Source organism: Rhinopithecus roxellana, chromosome 1, assembly GCF_007565055.1.
Source record: "Rhinopithecus roxellana isolate Shanxi Qingling chromosome 1, ASM756505v1, whole genome shotgun sequence".
NCBI classification, from domain to species: domain Eukaryota; kingdom Metazoa; phylum Chordata; class Mammalia; order Primates; family Cercopithecidae; genus Rhinopithecus; species Rhinopithecus roxellana.
The window spans coordinates 21997869-22018305 of NC_044549.1; the positions used below are offsets into that span (position 1 = coordinate 21997869).

Consider the following 20437-nt stretch of genomic DNA (forward strand, 5'->3'; position numbering starts at 1 on the left):
TTTCAAATGTGCCGAACCTCTGCACATTATCCCTAACACCACACATGACCAGATTACTACTAAAGCAATTATTATGAACATGTACTCACTCCCCTCTTACCTCTAGCAATTGTGACTAATCCTTGTCTAAAACATACCATACTCATTATTTTAAACCCAGCTCATAATGCCATTTACCTGCTTAATTGAATTTCTTTGTCATTCTCATGTTTTATTGCTTAGTATACTACTAATATCTTCTTATTCCCTAAGTAAAAAAGGGAATCAAATCAATCAAATCAAATCAGATAGCTCCAACATCAGTCAGACAAATAACTGTGGGCTTTTTTAGTGATAAAATGAGAAGTTGGTATAGAAATAATTTCTCACTGGGCTTCACATTTGGTAAAACTAGCTGGCTCCTAAAAATGACCAATCCATATTTCTCATAATTCATTTAAAACTGGAACAAGAGAGAGCATAGAAATGTGGCATTCTGCCTTATGGTAGATCTCCACAGTATTGGCTGCTTGGTTGTGATTATGACTTTAGTAAATTCTAAAAGATATGTTATTTTCTTATAATATGATCATTTCATACTGCATTGTCAATTTATTACCCTGCCAAGGCCTAATTCTTCTACAAGTTTAAATTCATTATCAACAACGACACTTTTAATTATACATGCAAGTAAACCATCAAGTAGGATGTTGACCCAATCTAGCAAAAATGGTTACATTTTTGCAAAAATTCAGAACAAAGCTGCTGAAGTGATTTCTACATGGAATACCAAATACAAAAGCAAATACCCATGAAACAATAATCAGACCAAACTGTTTTCATAGATTGGGCCAACTCTTCATCATACTCTGCAAAATAAGAGCCTCTGACATTATTCAAAAACAAAACAAGATAAGTTTACCATAATTCTGCACTGGTGGTCAATGATCTTTTCTTACAAATAGAATAATCAGAGGCTAATAACAAGAAAGAGTACCAGCTGGGAGCAGCAGCTCACGCATGTGATCCTAGCACTTTGGGGGGTGGAAGTAGGAGGATTGTTTGCGCCCAGTAGTTAAGAGACCAGCCTGGACAACACAGGGAGACCCTCATCTCTAAAAATAATATATATTTTAAAAACATTAGCCAGGCATGCTGGCACGAGCCTATGGTCCCAGCTATTTGAGAGGCTGAATGAGAGAACTGCTTGAGCCCAAGAGGTTGAGGCTGCAATGAGCCATGATCATGCCACTGCACTCCAGCCTGGGTGACAGGGCAAGACCCTGTCTCAAAAAGAAAGAAAGAAAGAACGAATACTGATAAAAAATGTTTTGAACCTTATTTTAGACCTACTCTCTTCAAAGGACTGAATTAATTGACTGATACTAAACTAACACACTTCCATTTATTATTTTCTATAAGAATGAAGAGGCAGAGGACTTACCAAATTTGACAGGTTTCTGACCTATATCCCCAAAGCCATGTTTTTTCCTCTATATCATACTGCCTTCGTAATATGTGAGGAAAAGGAGTAATTCCAAGTAGCCATAATACTCCAAGACCAGACATATAAATACTAGAAAATGTGTTTAATTCTACAAAATGTTAGTGAAACATCCAATGAAAGCCAGAAAAAAACAAAAATATTCAAGTAATAGAATATTTAGACTGAAAAAATATAAATCACCAGAAAAAAATGGTATAATCTTTTCGTTTCAAAATAAAGACAACTACATATTTCATTCAAACTACTATAAAAGTTGTCTCAAAATTCAAACTAAGAAAATTTCTAATTTTCATTACAATATTCAGCTTGATAAAACAAGTAACAGTCATTAATCAATAGTGTATATTTCATTGTTAATCTGGGAGAAGACAGAAATAAATTACCTGTACAGATTCACGTGAAATCAACGGTAGTTCTGACAATGCTGATTCAGAAATACTCTCATTTTCATTAGTTGTCTCATGGTCTTGCTTAGATTGTAACTTAAGAATTTCTGAACTTTTATGCTCAACAGGTCCTTCTTCATCACTGGAAACAACAACTAAGAGGAAAAGAAAAATGTATTTTTATTCTTTTTTTTTTTTTTTGAGACACAGTCTTCCCATCTTGGCTCACTGCAACCTCTACCTCCCGGGCTCAGGCAATTCTCCTGCCTCAGCCTCCTGAGTAGCTGGAATCACAGGCATCCACCACCACGCCCAGCGAATTTTTGTTTTAAGTAGAGGTGGGGTTTCAGCATGTTTGTCAGACTGTTCTCAAACTCCTGACCTCAGGTGATCCTCCTGCCTCAGCCTCCCAAAGTCCTGGGATTATAGGAATGGGTCACTGCGCCCAGCCGAAAAATGTTATTTCAAATGTGTAACAATCACCTATCAAAAAAAGAACTTTCGGTTGGGTGCAGTGGCTCACTCCTATAATCCCAGCACTTTGGGAGGCTGAGGTGGGTGGATTCCCTGAGGTCAGGAGTTCAAGATCAGCCTGGCCAACATGGTGAAACCCTGTCTCTAGCAAAAATACAAAAATTAGCCAGGTGTAGTGGTGCATTCCTGTAATCCCAGCTACTCGGGAGGCTGATGAAGGAGAATTACTTGAGCCTGGGAGCGGGTGGCTGCAGTGAGCCGAAATCGCACCACTGCACTCTAGCCTAGCTCACAGAGCGAGACTCTGTCTCAAAAAAAAAAAAAGAACTTTGTAATTATTGCAATTTATTTTTAATAATCCTGTTAAACTTAATCACCTAAATTTATTCAATTTAGAAACAGGTCTATCATTTGTCATCTGATTTATAGTAGTTATAGACAATGACTCCATATCAGTGCAATTATTCAGCAGTTACCCGCACCCTTACCTTCTAAAGAACAAAGATTTTTAAAAATGGATAAAGCCATGAGGAGGCCTTAGGAACAAATGCTAGTTCTCACAGTGTATTGTGCCATCACTCTAAATTGTACTTTAAGTCCTGTTACATGAATTGCTTCAAGGAATGGGAAATTAATAACTAGGGGAAGATGTGGGAGACTATTCGCTGGAGATCCTTTAAAACCTTTGGAAGTTCTTTGTACCATGTGACGGCATCAACTACTCAGAAGCTGATTAAATCAAAATTAATGATAATAATTAGATAGCACTTAAACTCTGCATACTTCATCAATCAAATGACATTAATGATGGTCCTTAAAGAATCTATTTTAAAACTACTGAGTGAGATTACTGTGTACTAATCTAAGAAAAAATTACTTCTGTTTTCAAGTCTTCCATTAGTTTACCTAAACTGATATTTTAAAACTCATGAAGGAAACTCCAAACCCCAAGCCTTTTTTTCCTAAAGTTAATATATTCCACAATGATGTCATAAACAGCTTATGGCCTTAGCCAAATTTGTTCAAGAGGAAGAAAAAAACAACTAAGTGAAGCAGAGGAAATTAAGTAACTTTATAATCCTCCTGTCACTTACTTGGTTCAGCTGAGATCAATGACTGGTTCCCTTCATTATGTCCTCTTAGAACAGGCTTTTCTATTGTATTCAACTCATTCTCATCCTTCTCAACCAGGGAAGAAATCCCCACAGTATCAATGGAATTAGAGTTCTCAACAGTTTCAGTGGTTGAACAGGCAGAGGCACTTTTGGTGGTGTTACTCAAAGTCAACTCCTGACTGTTAAATGAGGATAGTTTAGTAAAATCACTTTTTGTAGGTTTAGTTGTAATTTCTTCAGGTAGTTTTAGATCCTGACGACAGTTTTCACTTGACTTTTCAAACTCAGTGGATATTGTTGAGTCATCTTCTTGTTTTTTCTAAACATAAACACATAGAAAAAAATAGCATTTTTCAAATTTGGCTTGCTTAAACCATTTTTAAATTTCTAAAAAAAAGTAAAAATATTGTATCACTTCTATAACTACACGGATAGAAAACTAAACAATTATACCACATTATACTTGCCAATGTCTCCCAAGTATAAAGATATGGGGTTTGATCTGTCCAATCTCATGCCTGATAATTTTTTAAAAGGTGAAACTGGGAGATTTCCATCATTACAAATGCTTTGTCAGACAGTCTCCCACGATCTAAGTCAACTTTAGAATGAGAAGATGTATTTATGTATTTTTATTTTGCGAAAGTAATAATGCCAATGTGACTACTTTGGTAAAACTACTTTGGTAAAATAAAAAATTTAATTAACAATATAACAACATTGAAAATTATGAAAATCAATCATTGCCTTCAGTATCTCATCTACTGTATAAATCTAAATCATGCTTATAATTACAACCCAAAAACATTACAAGATCCTGAAATGATTTATGGATCAAAGAAATTGAAAAGCTTCTTACTGTTTTATTGCTATTTATATACTAAGTCTTTGAAAATACAAAATGTATGTATTTAATATGATAATTCTTTACTTACAATAAATTCCCTAAACTCTAGATAAACAGAAGTTTAAAGAATCTGATACGTGAATTGCTACTGATAAAATAAATCTAATAATAATTTTACAGAGCAAACAAAAAAAAGCAAGTGATTAGACAGTATGAATTGTATTTGGCTGAAACAAAGAAAAAGTCTAAAGGATGTACAACAAACTACTAAGGAAAGAGTGATACAAGAAAAGGAGCAATTTTAACTTTTTTAGTCATTCATAATATTTGAAATGTGTTCCAATAACTCTTTATCACCAAGAAAAGTTACATTTAAAATTGTTTTTTAATAATAAAGCTAACAGTGAACCAAAAAAAAAAAAAAAAAGAAATCTGATAATAAAAGCTGAAAGCTAGAGGAACATTATTTGGCCACAGTCAACTCATTTTTATCATAGCATGAAATAATTTCCTATAATATCTAAATACCTCTACTTACTGTCTGTTCTGTTGACTTATCCAAAGAAGCACAATTTTGAGAATCAGGTAAATTATTTCTAAGCCTTCTCTTTGTCTTCCTGGAAATCAGAGTGGGTTCCATTTTTGAATCAGAATATTTAACAGCCTTGTTTCTGCTTTCCTGTTCGAGATGATCACAACCTCTACTTCCACTGTTAAGGTCTTAAAAAACAAATGAAGCATAAATATGGACAAGTATAGAGAGAATCTCTTTTAGAAGAGCTCGAAGAAACATCATCAAAATTGCTATACTACTTCCACAGCTCATGAAAATAGAAGTATACTGTTAAATTCTCATACTGACACTGGATGAAGGTAAAGGCATGCCCTATTTTAATTGGCATACACAAAGTAAACGTTCATTATACAACAGTTGTGAGGTGAGAAAAATACATAAAGAAGAAATATCCTTTTTCACTGTAGCCAAAGCAAAGCCACCAAACTGTTTTTCCATTTGCTATAAATGAATTTGGTTGTACTATCAAAAAAGGGGAGGTCTTATTAAAATCTAGAAAATTCATGTCTTAAAGTTTGATAATTCAATGTGACTTTATAAACTAGTCTTTTAAAATGTAATTTACATAAATACATATTTTTAGTGGAAAGGGACTATAATTTGAAAGAGTGTTGATTGCTGCTCTTTAAAAGGAGCCAAAATACCTTTGCTCTGTAGTTGGCTATAATATGTGATCATTCACAAGGTTGCCAATTTACTTACCAATAATCAAGACCCCGTCATTTTAAATCTCCAATTTACTCAATAATCAAGACTCTGTCATTTTAAATCTCCAATAAATCCATCATTCTAGAGAAGTACATCCTTTTTTAAGTCAACAAGAAATCATTTTGAAACTCATGCCAATCGTTACTAAAAATACTATTTGTTATCAAATATATGTACTGTACAAAAATACCTTCCAAAAGTTTCCACCTAATTAACTAAAAGTTATCCTGAATTATTTTGCTTTCTGAATCTATGTCATACAAGTACCAACTCAAAGTTTATGCACAGCAAGTCACAAAGCAGTTGCCTTTAATTCACAATTTTCAATTCATCTGACTGGCCTGACTTCTCCATTCATGGAACGTTCTTCAATACCACACATCTTCTCTTCGAACTATTCTTGCTTTTACTGTAGCTTCAACAATTCCTAATAACTAATATTCATGATAATCTGTCTTTGACATTACTTAAAGGAAGGCACTGGAATGGGACTGAGGGTAAAAATTCCGAGAGGGTCAACAGCCTTTCAATTTCCAGAGAAAACACCTTACTCACTCCCTAAGGAAAATAAAACTCCCTCCAAATCATCAACACAATATTTAGGACAGCACATTAAATTTTATATGTAATAATGTAAACTATAAAAGTGGTCTAATACAATTTCTATACACAATGTATCAAACTATAATTTCTAAACATAAATATTATACTACAGTAAAATGACTCATGAAAGGAAAGGGGCTTGAGAAAAACTTGGTTATACAGGAATTTTCTTTTAAAGAATTTATTATTTGTACATCGGTCAAGCCTGTCTCATGGAAAAATGAGTAACTTTATTATATAGAATGAAATACTGTAAAAATAGGAATACACCTGCATCATATATAATTTAACCTGCAAATATTACTAGCATATAAAACTAAAAAGGTGAAAAATCCTTTAAACAAAAGAATATTAAGTATTTCCAAGGTATTATGTTGGTGAAAGCAAATTCCACAAGGCAAACTTAATGTGCTACGGAAAAAAATGGTACACCTAAGGTTTAATTCAGAATTTCCATTAATTTACAGGTTTTTTTTTTAAATGACTGGTATCAGATGTAGGAGAGTAAACTTTGTTTTAATAAAGATCCAATAGCTAATTTTATTAGAAACACTTTCCCTACCAGTGGTGGTACCTTCAGGGATACTGAAAAACTAAAAAATGTTTCTTTTGTCATGTACTTTTCCCTGATGCATGTCTAAAATGCCACTGTGACCTTGAGGTAATACTCCTGGGTACAAATCAGAAAGTATTTTATTCAAGTCAATGTGAGGACTACTGCTTTCCTGGGTAGAGTAGGAATCTTTGTCTTGATAGTACCTGAAATGAGCCCACTTGTACAATTACTTATATTTTTACTTGGTAATCAATACAGTCATCCCTCAGTATCCTCAAGGGATTGGTCCCAGGGACCCAGGATACCAACATCCATGGATCCATAAGCCCCTAAAGGTATAGTATTTGCATATAACCTATATACATTCTCCGGTATAGCTTAATCTCTAGATTACTTATAATATCCAATACAACATAAATGTTATGTAAATAGCTGTTATACATATTTTTTATTATTGTATTATTCAAGTTTTTTCAAATATTTTCCATCTTTGGTAGGTTGAATCTGCAGGTGCAGAACACAAAGATACAGAGAAATGACTGTAATTATTTCTAAGAAAGTACAGTTTAAAAGAAAACAAATGCTTTTCATTATACATTGACAGTGACTAATTGGAAGCTTGTCTGTACAAAGTCACAGCACATTCTCCAAAGACTGCCTTTATAAGAGTTTCAGCTGGTTTCTTGTACAAATATAAGTTATTAGTCTAGTTTCATTTAAAAATTTTTTCTATTAAAAAGGCTACTAAAAAGAATCTTTAAATAGCTGTGCTCTAAATGAAGTGCAATGAATTTTTGCATAGTGCCGTTAAAAGACTTTTTTGTATTATGAGTAACTTATGAAATAACTCAAAACTAAAATAGTGGCCAAGCGTGGTGGCTCATGCCTATAATCCCAGCACTTTGGGAGGCCAAGGGAGACAGACTGCTGGAGCCCAGGAGTTTGAGACCAGCCTGGGCAATATGGCAAGACCCTGTCTCTGCAAAATACAAAAAATGAGCCAGGCGTGGTGGTGCATGACTATAGTCTCAACTACTCAAGAGGCTGATGTGGGAGAATCACTTGAGCCCAGGAGACAGAGGCTGAAACGGGCTGTGATCATGTGTGATCATGCCACTGTACTCCAGCCTGGGTGACAGAGTAAGGCCCTGTCTTAAAAAGAAAAAGAAAAAGAGAAAAGCAAGAAAGCAAGCAAGAAAGAAAGAGACCTCAACAAACATTTGAAGCTATCAATAATCCAACAGACCCCTGAAGGTGTTAGTTTCACAAATAAATAATGTAGTAAAATTGTTTTTCTCCAAGTATCAGTAAAATATTTTTAATTCTTGAACGACAGACAAACAAGAAAAAGAAGTCAAATCATAAATCCTATATATGCAAAGAGGCCTACAAAAAATTTGCCCAAGTCTAGGAAGTATTTACCTTCAAATTTGCTAATAGTTGCTTGTTTGGCATCCTCCTAAATTTGAGAGAAATTCTAATGAATAGAGAATGTATTTCATAGTAGGTGAACAGACAGTGATAAGCTAATAATAAAAACCCAGTTAGCAGTAACATTAATATCCATGGAAACAACACTTAGAAATAGCTAAATTAGCATAACTTCATAGCTATATCCAAGTCTCCCCAAAGAAGAAAAAAAATATTAAAATTTAACTTTTGGGATCAGTAAATAAATCCGGAAATGAGTACTATACTACATAAAAGGTTTAGCAATTTTCTTTGTGTTGCCAAATAATCTCCCTTTACTTTCACATATCCTTTCAAAGTAAAATAAAATAATTTATTTATAACAAAAATTTATACAATAAGTAAAAATTCAAATTCCAACAGTTTTCTAAGGTTCACAAACCTTTGGGCTGAGTATCGGACATTAAAAGAGAAATGTCATCATCCTTTCTTCGTTTTTCTTTATTGTGCGCAGCCTGCTTCACAGAATTGTCATCTACTGTCTTACTTCGTTGTGAGCCCCTACAAAAGAGAATTGTATTATACTCAATTCTAATAAAGCCCAAATGAATTTAGAAGCCAACTATCATGTATTTAAAAATCCAACAGATTAGAAACACAGTCCCACATGGCAGACTGTAAGAGCTGGGTAGTAAAAAAAAAATTGAACTCAGATTTAAGAAATAAGTTATCCTCCCTTTTCTACCTTTAAATTCCCCATGTGTGTTTGGGGGCGGGGGGGAAACGAGATATCAACATTGGAGGACTGTGCACATGCAAAATGAGCAAAAGGGTAATACTATACAGTATTAAATAAGTTAGGTTTAAAAAGTAAAATTCCAAGGACACAAGTACCTCAATAATCAAACCTATGTATAGTCAAACAATTACAAGCCAAAGTTGAATGTTAATATATTCCAAGCATGGTTCATATATCCAAAAGTAAGTATGGTAACAAATTTTCAATAGTATGTGGTAATAAATTTTACCTATAGAGAAAATAATTTAAAGTCTAAGGTACTGGTAAAATAACAAATTTTGGAATGACAGTCACAATGTTATTGCTAATAAAAATTCAGAAATACAAAACATACTATAATGTATAAGTGCATACATATGAAACAAAATATAAAAATTTAGACTGGAAGGATTCAAGCCTATTTGGATAGTAGAGAACTCTAAAGAGGGAGAGTATTAGAATCAGGGAATATAAAATAAGTAAGTTTTCAACTTTCTATAATACTTCTTTAAAAACAAATTTAAATCTGAAAAAAACAGGAATTATATTGGTTAAATCTGAGTGATAAGTATTGGAATATCATTCTCTAAACTTATGTGCATATTTAAAGTATTTCAAAATTTAAAAATATATGAATTATTTACATCTAAGGCAGCTAGTATAAGTCAAAAACAAGGACTATAAAGACCAATAGCATATAATGCTTCTTTGTTTTCAGAGAATTATTTGGAAGGGTAAAAATGACTTATAAATAAAAAAAAAGCTATAGTATCCGAACATCACCAGTGTAGCGTCATAGTTAAAGAAAGGGTTATAGGTGCTATTACACTGCTCATTTTCATATTTACTTTGGTACAATTTTCTTTATTTTCAGATTGGAAATTAAAAGGCCAAATAATCAAAATCATAAGGGTGAGCCAATTTCACTTGCAAAGAGGTTCTGACTGAGTCAAATCATTCCACTCAACTCTCAAGAATTATTCTTGAAGAATAAGGGCATCTAAGCAAATTTATACCATAGAGTTTTGTTTACTGAACATGAAAACCAAAAAAGAAGTCAAAAAAATTTTGTTCTCCCTGAAAGAATTATCACTACAGGCACTATAAACAAAAATAGAATGTGACCTAAAAGACAATCTAAAAAGATGCTTAGGTGCTTATGTTTCCCCTGATATAAGAAGCAAACAGTATAATAGTCCTTGTTTTTCTAGCACAATGAACACTGAAAAACAAAATAAGACTTCATATGTAAACCACTTTAAAAGTTACATGGTTGTTGAAAAAAGACTTTATAATAGAGGATTTTCTTGACCAAATGCTAAGCATTAAGTAGTTGGCATGAAACCAAAAATAAAAAATGAATAAGTATTTTCAAAAGGTAATGTCATATGATTCAAATGCACATATAGTGAAGCCAAACACATCTGTGATATAATCTCAATCCAAATAACAGCTTTTTGCAGAATATGACAATCTGGTTCTAAAGTATAGATGGTGGAAAGTCATATGTTTAAAGATAAGGATAGCAATGTTCAAACACTGTTAGCTTCCATCCTCTTATAAGAAAAGGAAATGAATGGGCCGGGCGCGGTGGCTCAAGCCTGTAATCCCAGCACTTTGGGAGGCCGAGACGGGCGGATCACGAGGTCAGGAGTTCGTAGACCATCCTGGCTAACACGGTGAAACGCCGTCTCTACTAAAAAATACAAAAAGCTAGCCGGGCGAGGTGGCTGGTGCCTGTAGTCCCAGCTACTCGGGAGGCTGAGGCAGGAGAATGGCGTAAACCCAGGAGGCGGAGCTTGCAGTGAGCTGAGATCCGGCCACTGCACTCCAGCCTGGGCGACAGAGCGAGACTCCGTCTCAAAAAAAAAAAAAAGAAAAGGAAATGAATGGACGGGAAACACCCAAGTTCCTGAACAAGAAATATAAACATTCACATTATTCAAGTAAATGTAATAAAAGCTCAAAATAAATATTTTCCAGTGTGACAAAATTCTAAGAAATTTTTTAAATACTCAAGCAAATATATTTTAAAATTATCAAAATGTATTAAAATAGTGTGGTACTAGAATAGAGACATATCAACCATAGAAACAGAAAACAGAACCCAGTAACAAACTTTCAAATATATGCTCAAAAGATTTTTGACAGGGATGCTGAAACCATTCAATAGGGAAGGGATAGTCTTTTCAATAAAGAGTGCTGTGAATAAAGGACAGTCATATGCAAAAGGAAGAAGCTGGATGGTTATCTAACACCATCTACAAAAATTAACTCAAAATGGATCAAACACCTAAATATAAGGCAGAAAACTATAAAACTCTTAGAAGAATACATAGGGGAAACTTTTATGACTTTAGATTTGGCAGTGATTTACTGGATATAACAACAAAAACACAGTTAACAACAAAGATAAATCTGAATTCATTAAAATTAAAAACTTATGGCTGGGCGCGGTAGTTGACACCTGTAATCCCAGCTACTTGAGAGGCTGAGTGAGGATTGCTTGAGGCCAGAAGTTCAAGAACAGCCTGGAGAACATAATGAAACCCCGCCTACACACACACACACATACACACACACACACACACACACACAATTTAATAATTAACTAGGCATGATGGTATGCCCCTGTAGTCTTAACTACTCAGGAAGCTGAGGGGAGAATCACTTGATCCCAGGAGTTCAAGGTAGCACTACAATCGTGCCACGCACTCCAGACTGGGCAACAGAATGAGGCTCTGTCTCAACAACAACAAAAAAATCAAACCACATACATATTAAGGGATTAATACTGAGAATATATAAAGACCTCCTACAGCTCAACAAAAAATAAATAATCAAAAAATGGGCAAAGTATTTGAAGAGATGTTTCTCCAAAGACATACAAATGGCCAATTAGCATGAAAAGATGTTCAACATTACTAATCACTAGGGAAATGCAAGCCCAAATAACAACATACCATTTCACACAGATTAGGACAGAGTAATTTTTAAAAAAAAATTTTTTTTTCATTTAAAAAAAATTAACAAACATTGGCAAAAATATAGAAAAAGTACATTGTTGGTGGGAATGTTCAACAGTGCAGCCACTGTGGAATAGTTTGGTGGTTCCTCAAAAAACTAAATAGAGAACTACCATATAAGAAGCTAAACACGGCCGGGCGCGGTGGCTCAAGCCTGTAATCCCAGCACTTTGGGAGGCCGAGACGGGCGGATCACGAGGTCAGGAGATCGAGACCATCCTGGCGAACACGGTGAAACCCCGTCTCTACTAAAAAATACAAAAACTAGCCGGGCGAGGTGGCGGGCGCCTGTAGTCCCAGCTACTCTGGAGGCTGAGGCAGGAGAATGGTGTAAACCCGGGAGGCGGAGCTTGCAGTGAGCTGAGATCCGGCCACTGCACTCCAGCCTGAGCGACAGAGCGAGACTCCGTCTCAAAAAAAAAAAAAAAAAGAAAAAAGAAAAAGAAAAAAAAGAAGCTAAACACAGGCCAAGCATGGTGGCTCACGCCTGTAATCCCAGCACTTTGGGAGGCTGAGGCAGGCGGATCACCTGAGGTCGAGAGTTCAAGACCAGCCTTTCCAACATGGAGAAACCCCATCTCCACTAATAATACAAAAATTAGCCGGGCGTGGTGGCGCACTGAGGCTGAGGCATGAGAATAGCTTGAACCCAGGAGACGGAGATTGCAGTGAGCTGAGATCACACCACTGCACTCCAGCCTGGGCAACAAGAGTGAAATTCCATCTCAAAAAAAAAAAGAAGCTAAACACATAATCACAAAGTTATCAAGCAATCTCACTCCTAGGTATATACCCAAAGGAACTGAAAGCAGGGACATGAACAGATTCTTGTACTCCACTGTTTACAGTAGCACACTATTCACAATAGCCAAAAGGTGAAAACCACCTTAGGGTCCATCAATAAATGAAAAGAAAAACAAAATGTGGTATGTTCACACAATAATTATTGTATGAATAATTCATATAATATTATATAATAATATAATGTCTGAATTCATACAATATTATTGGGCCATAAAAAGGAATGAACTTGTGATATGTGCTACATGAACTTTGAACACATTATGCTAAGTAAATTCAGCCAAACACAAAAGGACAAATATTGTATGATTCCACTTAAAGAAGTAACTAAAATAGACAAATTCACAGACAGAAAGTAGATTAGAGGCTACCAGGGGATTCTGAGAGGGGAGAATGGGGAATTATTATTTAATGGTAACATAGTTTCTGCTTGAGATGAAAAAGTTGTGATAATGGTTGCATAGCAATATGGATGAACTTTGAGGACATTATGCTAAGAAAAAAGAAACCACTAACTAAAAGACAAATACTGAGATTCCACTCATATGATGACATATTTAGAACAGTCAAATTCATACAGGCAGAAAGTAGAATGGTGACTGCCAGGGACTAGAAGAAGGGAAAAATGGGGAGTTATAGTTTAATAAATATAGAGTTTAAGTTTGGGAAGATGGAAAACGTCCTGGAAAAGAATGGTGGTGATGGCTGTACAAATATGTGACTGTACTTAATGGCACTGAACTGTACACTTAAAAATGGTTAAAATGGCAATTTTTAGGTTACTGACATTCTATTACAATCTTTAAAATACAAAAAAAGGTATTAAAATGTCCAGTAAATGAAGAGAATGGGAGAACTGGTTCTACTAATTTCATAATAAAACATACTACAGAGTAACATCAAGTATAGTACTACAGACTAGTATATAAGAAATGGCTGGCAAAAGAAAAAACAGAAGAATTTGAAACAAAGCTGGGAAACTAAGCTTTTAAATTCAGTTGTAGAGGAATAACTGGGTAGCAACAGAGAAAAAAAGAATTCAGAATCACATCCAGTACTCTAAGGTAAAATGAACTATCATATGCTAATGAATAAAAGATGTAAGTTTTTTTAAGCCATCAGAAGAAAAACACTCTATTTATTAGCCTTGTGGAAGAAGAATTTCTTGAGAATGGAAGTAAAGAAATTATAGAGAAAAGTATGATCGGATTCAACCACATACATGGTAAACTTTTAATAAATGATAAACTAAGAGCATCAAAATAAAAAAGAGAAGTTAAACCCAAAACTGCATCAAAGTGCAATACACAGGAGTTCCAGTTCCCAGTCCAGCATGAAAGGAGCTTGGAAGTTATCTATCCTAACAGGTAAAACTGAAAAATCAACAACTCTTCCTGGACATGACAAAGAAGTGAAGTCACAGGATGAATGGCTGCCCCCAAAATGGGAGAAAGACGGCCAGGTGAATACAGAGAATCACAACTTACTAAAGCAAAAACCCACAAGCAGAAACAGTCCCAGGAACTATTATTGGAGTATGAAGATCTAAACTGCAATTGACAAATTGCTGAGGGTTCAGTGTACACAAGTTTAAGCATTAAAAATCCCAGAGGACTTAGTCATAAAGGGGGTCGCACACTTTTGTGAGTTTTATCTGCAGGAGTTCAACCAGGTTCTCACAGTGAATATCAGAGAAAAATCCCCTCATGGTTCAGCAGAGGAAAGTAAACACTTTCAAATATGCCAGAGCATTCTGTTCTTCTTAACAAGGCCTGCCCTCAAGAAAAACTGTTTCACCAGAGCCTAAACTATGAGTTATTTTTCAGAGCTTAATCAACCAGGGAAAGAAAAAATACCCAACTCTGGCTCCATCTAGCATTCTGTGTGAAGGAAAGCAAGGAAAATACACAATTCCAAGAACATCTAGGTTTCCATGTGGGAAAAGGGAAATACCTAACTTCATTATATTCCAGGTATGCTGTTGCACCAAAGTGTTCAGAAGAGAATGAGAAACACTACTTGTAAAGTTAACAGGCCAAGGACAAAGTCTCATTAACCCATTTATGCTTGAGGTTGCAATTTTTTGAATTTCTGCAATCAGAGCTTGGTGATAACCTTTAGCAGTAGGATATAAATAACTTCCACATGCATAGCATTCCAATAATGGAAAACTAGGGATAAATGGGTTAAAAGACTGAAACCTAACAGGACTGCAGAATGCTTTTCTTCCTCTCACATCTTACCACCACATTCCTAAAGGTCTATTTACAGTAGTTGCTTTTATCTAGTACATCAAGTCCAACTACCCAAAAAAAAAGAAAGAAAATTAAAAGCCACACTAAAACACACACACACACACACACACACACACACACACAGTTTGACAACAAGTCTCAGAACCAGAACCAGACATGTCAGAGATGTTGAATTATCAGACTAAGAATTTAAAACAATGAGATCACTTGGACACAGGAAGGAGAACGTCACATACCGGGTCCTATTGTGGGGAGGTGGGGAGGGATAGCATTAGGAGATATACCTAATGTAAATAATGAGTTAATGGGTGCAGCACACCAACATGGCACATGTATACATATGTAACAAACCTGCATGTTGTGCACATGTACCCTAGAACTTAAAGTATAATAAAAAAAAGAAAAAATAATAATAAAACAAATATGATCAACAGATGAAGTATACAGCATATAAGCACTTATGGGCAATGTTAGTGGAGAGAAAGTGTAAGAAAGAATGAAAAAGAAATACTAAAAATCAAAATACTGTAACAAAAAATGAACAGTGCCTTGGATGGGCTCACTAGTAGACAGGATATGGAAAAGGAAAGAATCTCTCAACTTGAGTATACAGAAATAGAAAATTCCAACACAGGAAAGCAAAGAGAAAAAAAAGACTAAAAGAACCGTAACAGAATATTGAAGAAATGTGGGACAACTACAAGAGGTGTAGCATAGGCATAATGGGAATATCAAAAGAAGAAGAAAGAGGTAAAGAAACAGAGGAAATATGCAAAGCAATAATGCATGAGAATTTCCCCAAATTAATGTCAGGCACCAAATCACAGACTAGCAAATTCAGAGAACACCAAAGAGAATAAATGCCCAAAAAATAACACCTAGGCATATCATATTAAACTGCAAAAAAAATCAAAGATTTAAAAACCGTGCATAAAATACAGAAAAAACTAAGCCCTTAACTATAGAAAAACAAAGACAAGAACTGTATCTGATTTCTCAGAAACCACGCAAGAACACTGTGGAGTGAAATCTTTTAAGTGTTCAGAGGGAAAAAACCTACTAACCTAGATAAACAAATAAATAAATAAAGTACAAAGTTGCAGGATTAATACTCTCTGATTTCAAAACTTTCTGTAAAGTTATGGTAATCAAAACAGTGTGGTACCAATATAAAAAAAGACACATTAACCAATCTAATAGAATAGAGATCCCAGAAATAAACCCTCAAATATATCGTCAAATGAGTTTTAACAAGGGTACAAGACCATTCAATGAGGAAAGGGCAGCCTTTTAAAAAATGATGCTGGAAAAACTGAATAGCCACATGCAAAACAATGAATCTGAACCCTTACCTAACACCATATACAATAATCAACACGAAATGGATCAGAAACCTAAGCATAAGGCATAAAGCTATTTTGAAAACTCTTGGAAGAAAACATAGGGGAAAATTTTCACATGAGATTTGTTAACTATTTCTGGATATGACAAAAAAAGCACAATCAATTAAAGAAACAGATTAAGTAGACTTCATCAGAGTAAAAAGGCAACCAACAGAATGAGATGAAATATTTGCAAATCCCATATCTATTAAGGGATCAGTATCTAGAATATATAAAGAAATCCTACAACTTACCAAAAGAAATCCAATTCAAAAGCAGGCAATGTACTTGAATAAACATTTCTCTAAAGAAGACATATAAATGGCCAGTAACATGAAAAGATGTTCAATGTCACTATTCATTAGGAAAATGAAAATCAAAACCACAATGAGATACCACCTCACATGCATTAGGATGATTATCAAAAAACTGAAAACAAGTACTGGCGAGATATGGAGTAACTGGAACCCTGTCCTAAGCACACTGCACGCACTAACTCCTGTAGACCCTGTCCTAAGCACACTGCACGCACTAACTCCTGTAGACCCTGTCCTAAGCACACTGCACGCACTAACTCCAGCAGGCCCTGTCCTAAGCACACTGCACGCACGCACTAATGATTACATTGCCGGTGGCAATGTAACATGGTGCAGCCACTATGAATAATAGTATGATGTTTCCCAAAAAAGTTAAAAATAGATTGTCATATGATCCAGCACTTCCACTTCTGGATATATACCCAAAAGAACTTAAAGGAGAGACACAAACACATTGAACACCCATGTTCATAACGGCATTATACACAATAGCCAAAAGGTAGACGCAACTCCACTATTGATCAACAGATGAATAGAACAAAATTTAGTAGATACATAAAATGGAATACAGTCAGCCTTAAAAAGGAAGGACATTCTGACACATGCTGCAATATAGATGAACTTTTAAGACACTATGCTAAGTGAGATAAGTCAGAAAAGGACAAATACTGTGATTCCATTTATTTAATGTACTTAGGGCCATCAAATCATAGAAACAGAAAGTAGAATGGTGGTTGTCAGGGTTTGGGGAGAGAGGAATGAGGAGTTACTGTTTCACAGATACAGAGTTTCAGTTTGGTAAAAATGAAAAAAGTTCTGAAAATGAATGGTGGTAATGGCTGTACAATAATGTAAATGTACTTAAAATAGATAAAGTCTCTATTATGCAAAATGAGAACACAGATACTAATTAACTTTGGACTTTGTTAGGTCAGTCAAGTATATTATAATTTCTAGAAAACTGTTTAAAGATAGAAATAGAGTCTAAATCTTCTAAAACATAAAGCAAAAATACCACCCCCCCACCACACACACAAAAAAACAAAACATAACTAATTTTTAAAATACAAGAATGGGCTGGGGACAGTGGTGCACACCTATAGTCACAGCTACTTCAAAGGCTGACTTGAAACCAGGAGTTCAAGGCTGTAGTGCACTACAATCATGCCTGTAAATAGCCACTGTACTCCAACCTGGGCAACATAGCAAGACCCATCTCTAAAAAAAAAAAAAAAACAAGAAAGGAACAAAGATCAAGCAGACCAAATAAAAAGCAAAAAGAAAAATAGTAGTATAAAATATAAACAGACTATGCCTTATAGTTAAAAATAAATGCAGACTGAATGTAAAAAGTATTCAGATACATACTATTTACTGGCAACACATATAAAATGAAATGTCCAAAGGAGCATTGTTTATAAGAGCAAAAAAATTGGATACACTCCAAACTCCATCAATAAAAAGTAGGTAAATGTATTTTTAATATTAATACAATAAATACATAAGTAAAACTGGATGATCTCTAGTTCTATGCATTAACATGAATGAATCTCACAAAAATATTGGGCAAGAAAAAAAATGCCTGCTATGTAAAAATACATATTGTTCAGTAACCTGAACAATTTTTCTAAAGTTCACAATTATATAAAACCTAAAATTCAGAGAAGTGGTTCATTCTAAGGCGAATGCATGGGAATGGGAAAGAATGGGCAGAGTGGGGAACAAACAAGGCTTCGGTGATACTGGTAATAGTCTATTTTCTAATAGAAGGTGAACATTTGGGTGTTTATTTTAATATTATGCTTTTTAACTTAAATGCATCTGATAGATATTAGACCTGTGTTTTATTCTACCTCTGACACTTAATCTGTTTGAACCTCAAAAAGTTTCCACATTTATAAAATAGAAATATTAATTGCTCTCCTATCTATCTCATAGGCCTACAGTAGAGATTAATATCAAAATAGGATAGTGTGAAATGAATAAAAATAACACCATTTTTCATTATAATCATTTAATCCAGAAAAATATTTAGATGAAAGCATATCAAAATATTATCAATGCTTATTATTGAGGAATGGATTATAGGTAATATCAATTTTATACTTTTCTATATATTTTTAATATAAATATGCATTATTGTTCAAATTAGGAAAAAGTTTAAATGTTTATATAAATTACATATAAATAATGAAATATTATTTTGAAAAGAGTGATAACCATATAATGCAAATGTTCAAGAGTTCACATTGCAAATGAAAATCATTATTAGTAATTTTATTCAAAACTGACTAATGTTCCTAGCATAAAGGAGTTGAACTTAGGATATATGTACTATTTGTATCAGTGTTTTTCAAATTGCAAGTCAGAAGAAAATGCATGACATAAAACATTTGGAGGAGAAATTTTAAGTTAACAGGGGAAAATGATCTCAAAACAGAGTATCTTTGTTAGCGGCTATGTGGATTATTGTTATTACCAAATTACCAAAGGAAAGCTTAAAAAGAAAATCAACTGACATGAATATAGGAAACTATGACAGGGCTGTATTACATTAATAAAAATGAAACCTCCATTTCCATTTAAAAGCTTTGGGCTCCCTCTATTGGAAGTCTGTATTAGAGTCTTGCAACTTAAAATAGCAATTTGATCCCTTTCACTCAAGGCTAATTACCAATCTCTGCTGAGTGGCTGGCTATAATAAAATCTTTATTACTTTTGCAAAACATAATTTTATGAAACATTTTTCTTCTTTTTTTATTTTTAGGTACAGGGTCTCACTCTGTCACCCATGCTGGAGTGCAGTGGCTTGATCACAGCTCATTAAAACCTCTAACTCCTGGGCTCAAGCGACCTTCCAGCTTCAGCTTCCTTAGTAGATAGGACTACAGGCACACAGTACTGCACCTAATTCTTTTTTCAAAAGTTTTTTTGTAGAGACAGGGTTTTGCTATGCTTCCCAGACTGATCTTGAACTCCTGACCTCAAGCCATCCTCCTATCTTGGCCTCCTAAAGCACTGAGAGATTACAGGTATGAGTCACCATACGCAAGCCTATTTTCTAATACAATTCGGTATATATTATTCGGAAATTAAATTAGACTTCTTTACATTAGCAGTTTTAAAATATTTCCAAAAATCCCAATGGGAAGTAAAATTTTAAAATACTCAAACATTCTGCTCAGTCTGACCTAAAAGGGAGTTCTTAATAAATATTTATAATGGAAGGGCAAAAAAAGAATCAGAACTTCAATTAGGAAAGTAATCTACAGACTTGTTCAGGAACTGATAGCTCATCTAAAGCAGCACAAATGAGAACGGTAGCTGGCTGCACAAATGACAACAGTAGCTGGCTGACTTATCTCCATATTTGGGGTTAAAGAGGTCTTCCCAAGGATAAGTCAAAATACAAGAGTTAAACACTAACATATTTTGCAAAATAAACTAATTTAAAAGTCTTCTATATCAAAGAAGATACTATAAAGAAAGTGTAGTATAGCAAACTTGAAAAAAAATTTACAACACATACTACAAAGTGTCAATACCTTTAATGAGTTTTTAAAATGAATGAGAAAGAGATGAGCACCCTAATAAGGACAAATACCAACAGAAAACTCATATAAGAAATTTAAAAATATATATTCACTAAAAATGATATAGTGTGGATAACTGTCCCTGACCAAATCTCATGGTGAATTATATCCCCAATGCTGGAGGTG

At 34.4% G+C, this 20437-nt stretch overlaps 1 protein-coding gene across 6 annotated transcripts in view; it reads right to left on the reverse strand.

Moving 5' to 3' along the window:
* Window positions 1-20437, reverse strand: part of SENP7 (SUMO specific peptidase 7) — a 185760-nt gene that overhangs the window by 38612 nt on the left and 126711 nt on the right. For all 6 annotated transcript variants that reach the window (XM_030940256.1, XM_030940242.1, XM_030940267.1 and 3 more), the window contains 4 exons: window positions 8602-8720; window positions 4847-5028; window positions 3441-3780; window positions 1870-2027 (listed from right to left, as the gene is read on the reverse strand). In XM_030940256.1, coding sequence (XP_030796116.1) covers window positions 1870-2027; window positions 3441-3780; window positions 4847-5028; window positions 8602-8720 — 799 coding nt within the window. The remainder of the gene's footprint in view (window positions 1-1869; window positions 2028-3440; window positions 3781-4846; window positions 5029-8601; window positions 8721-20437) is intronic.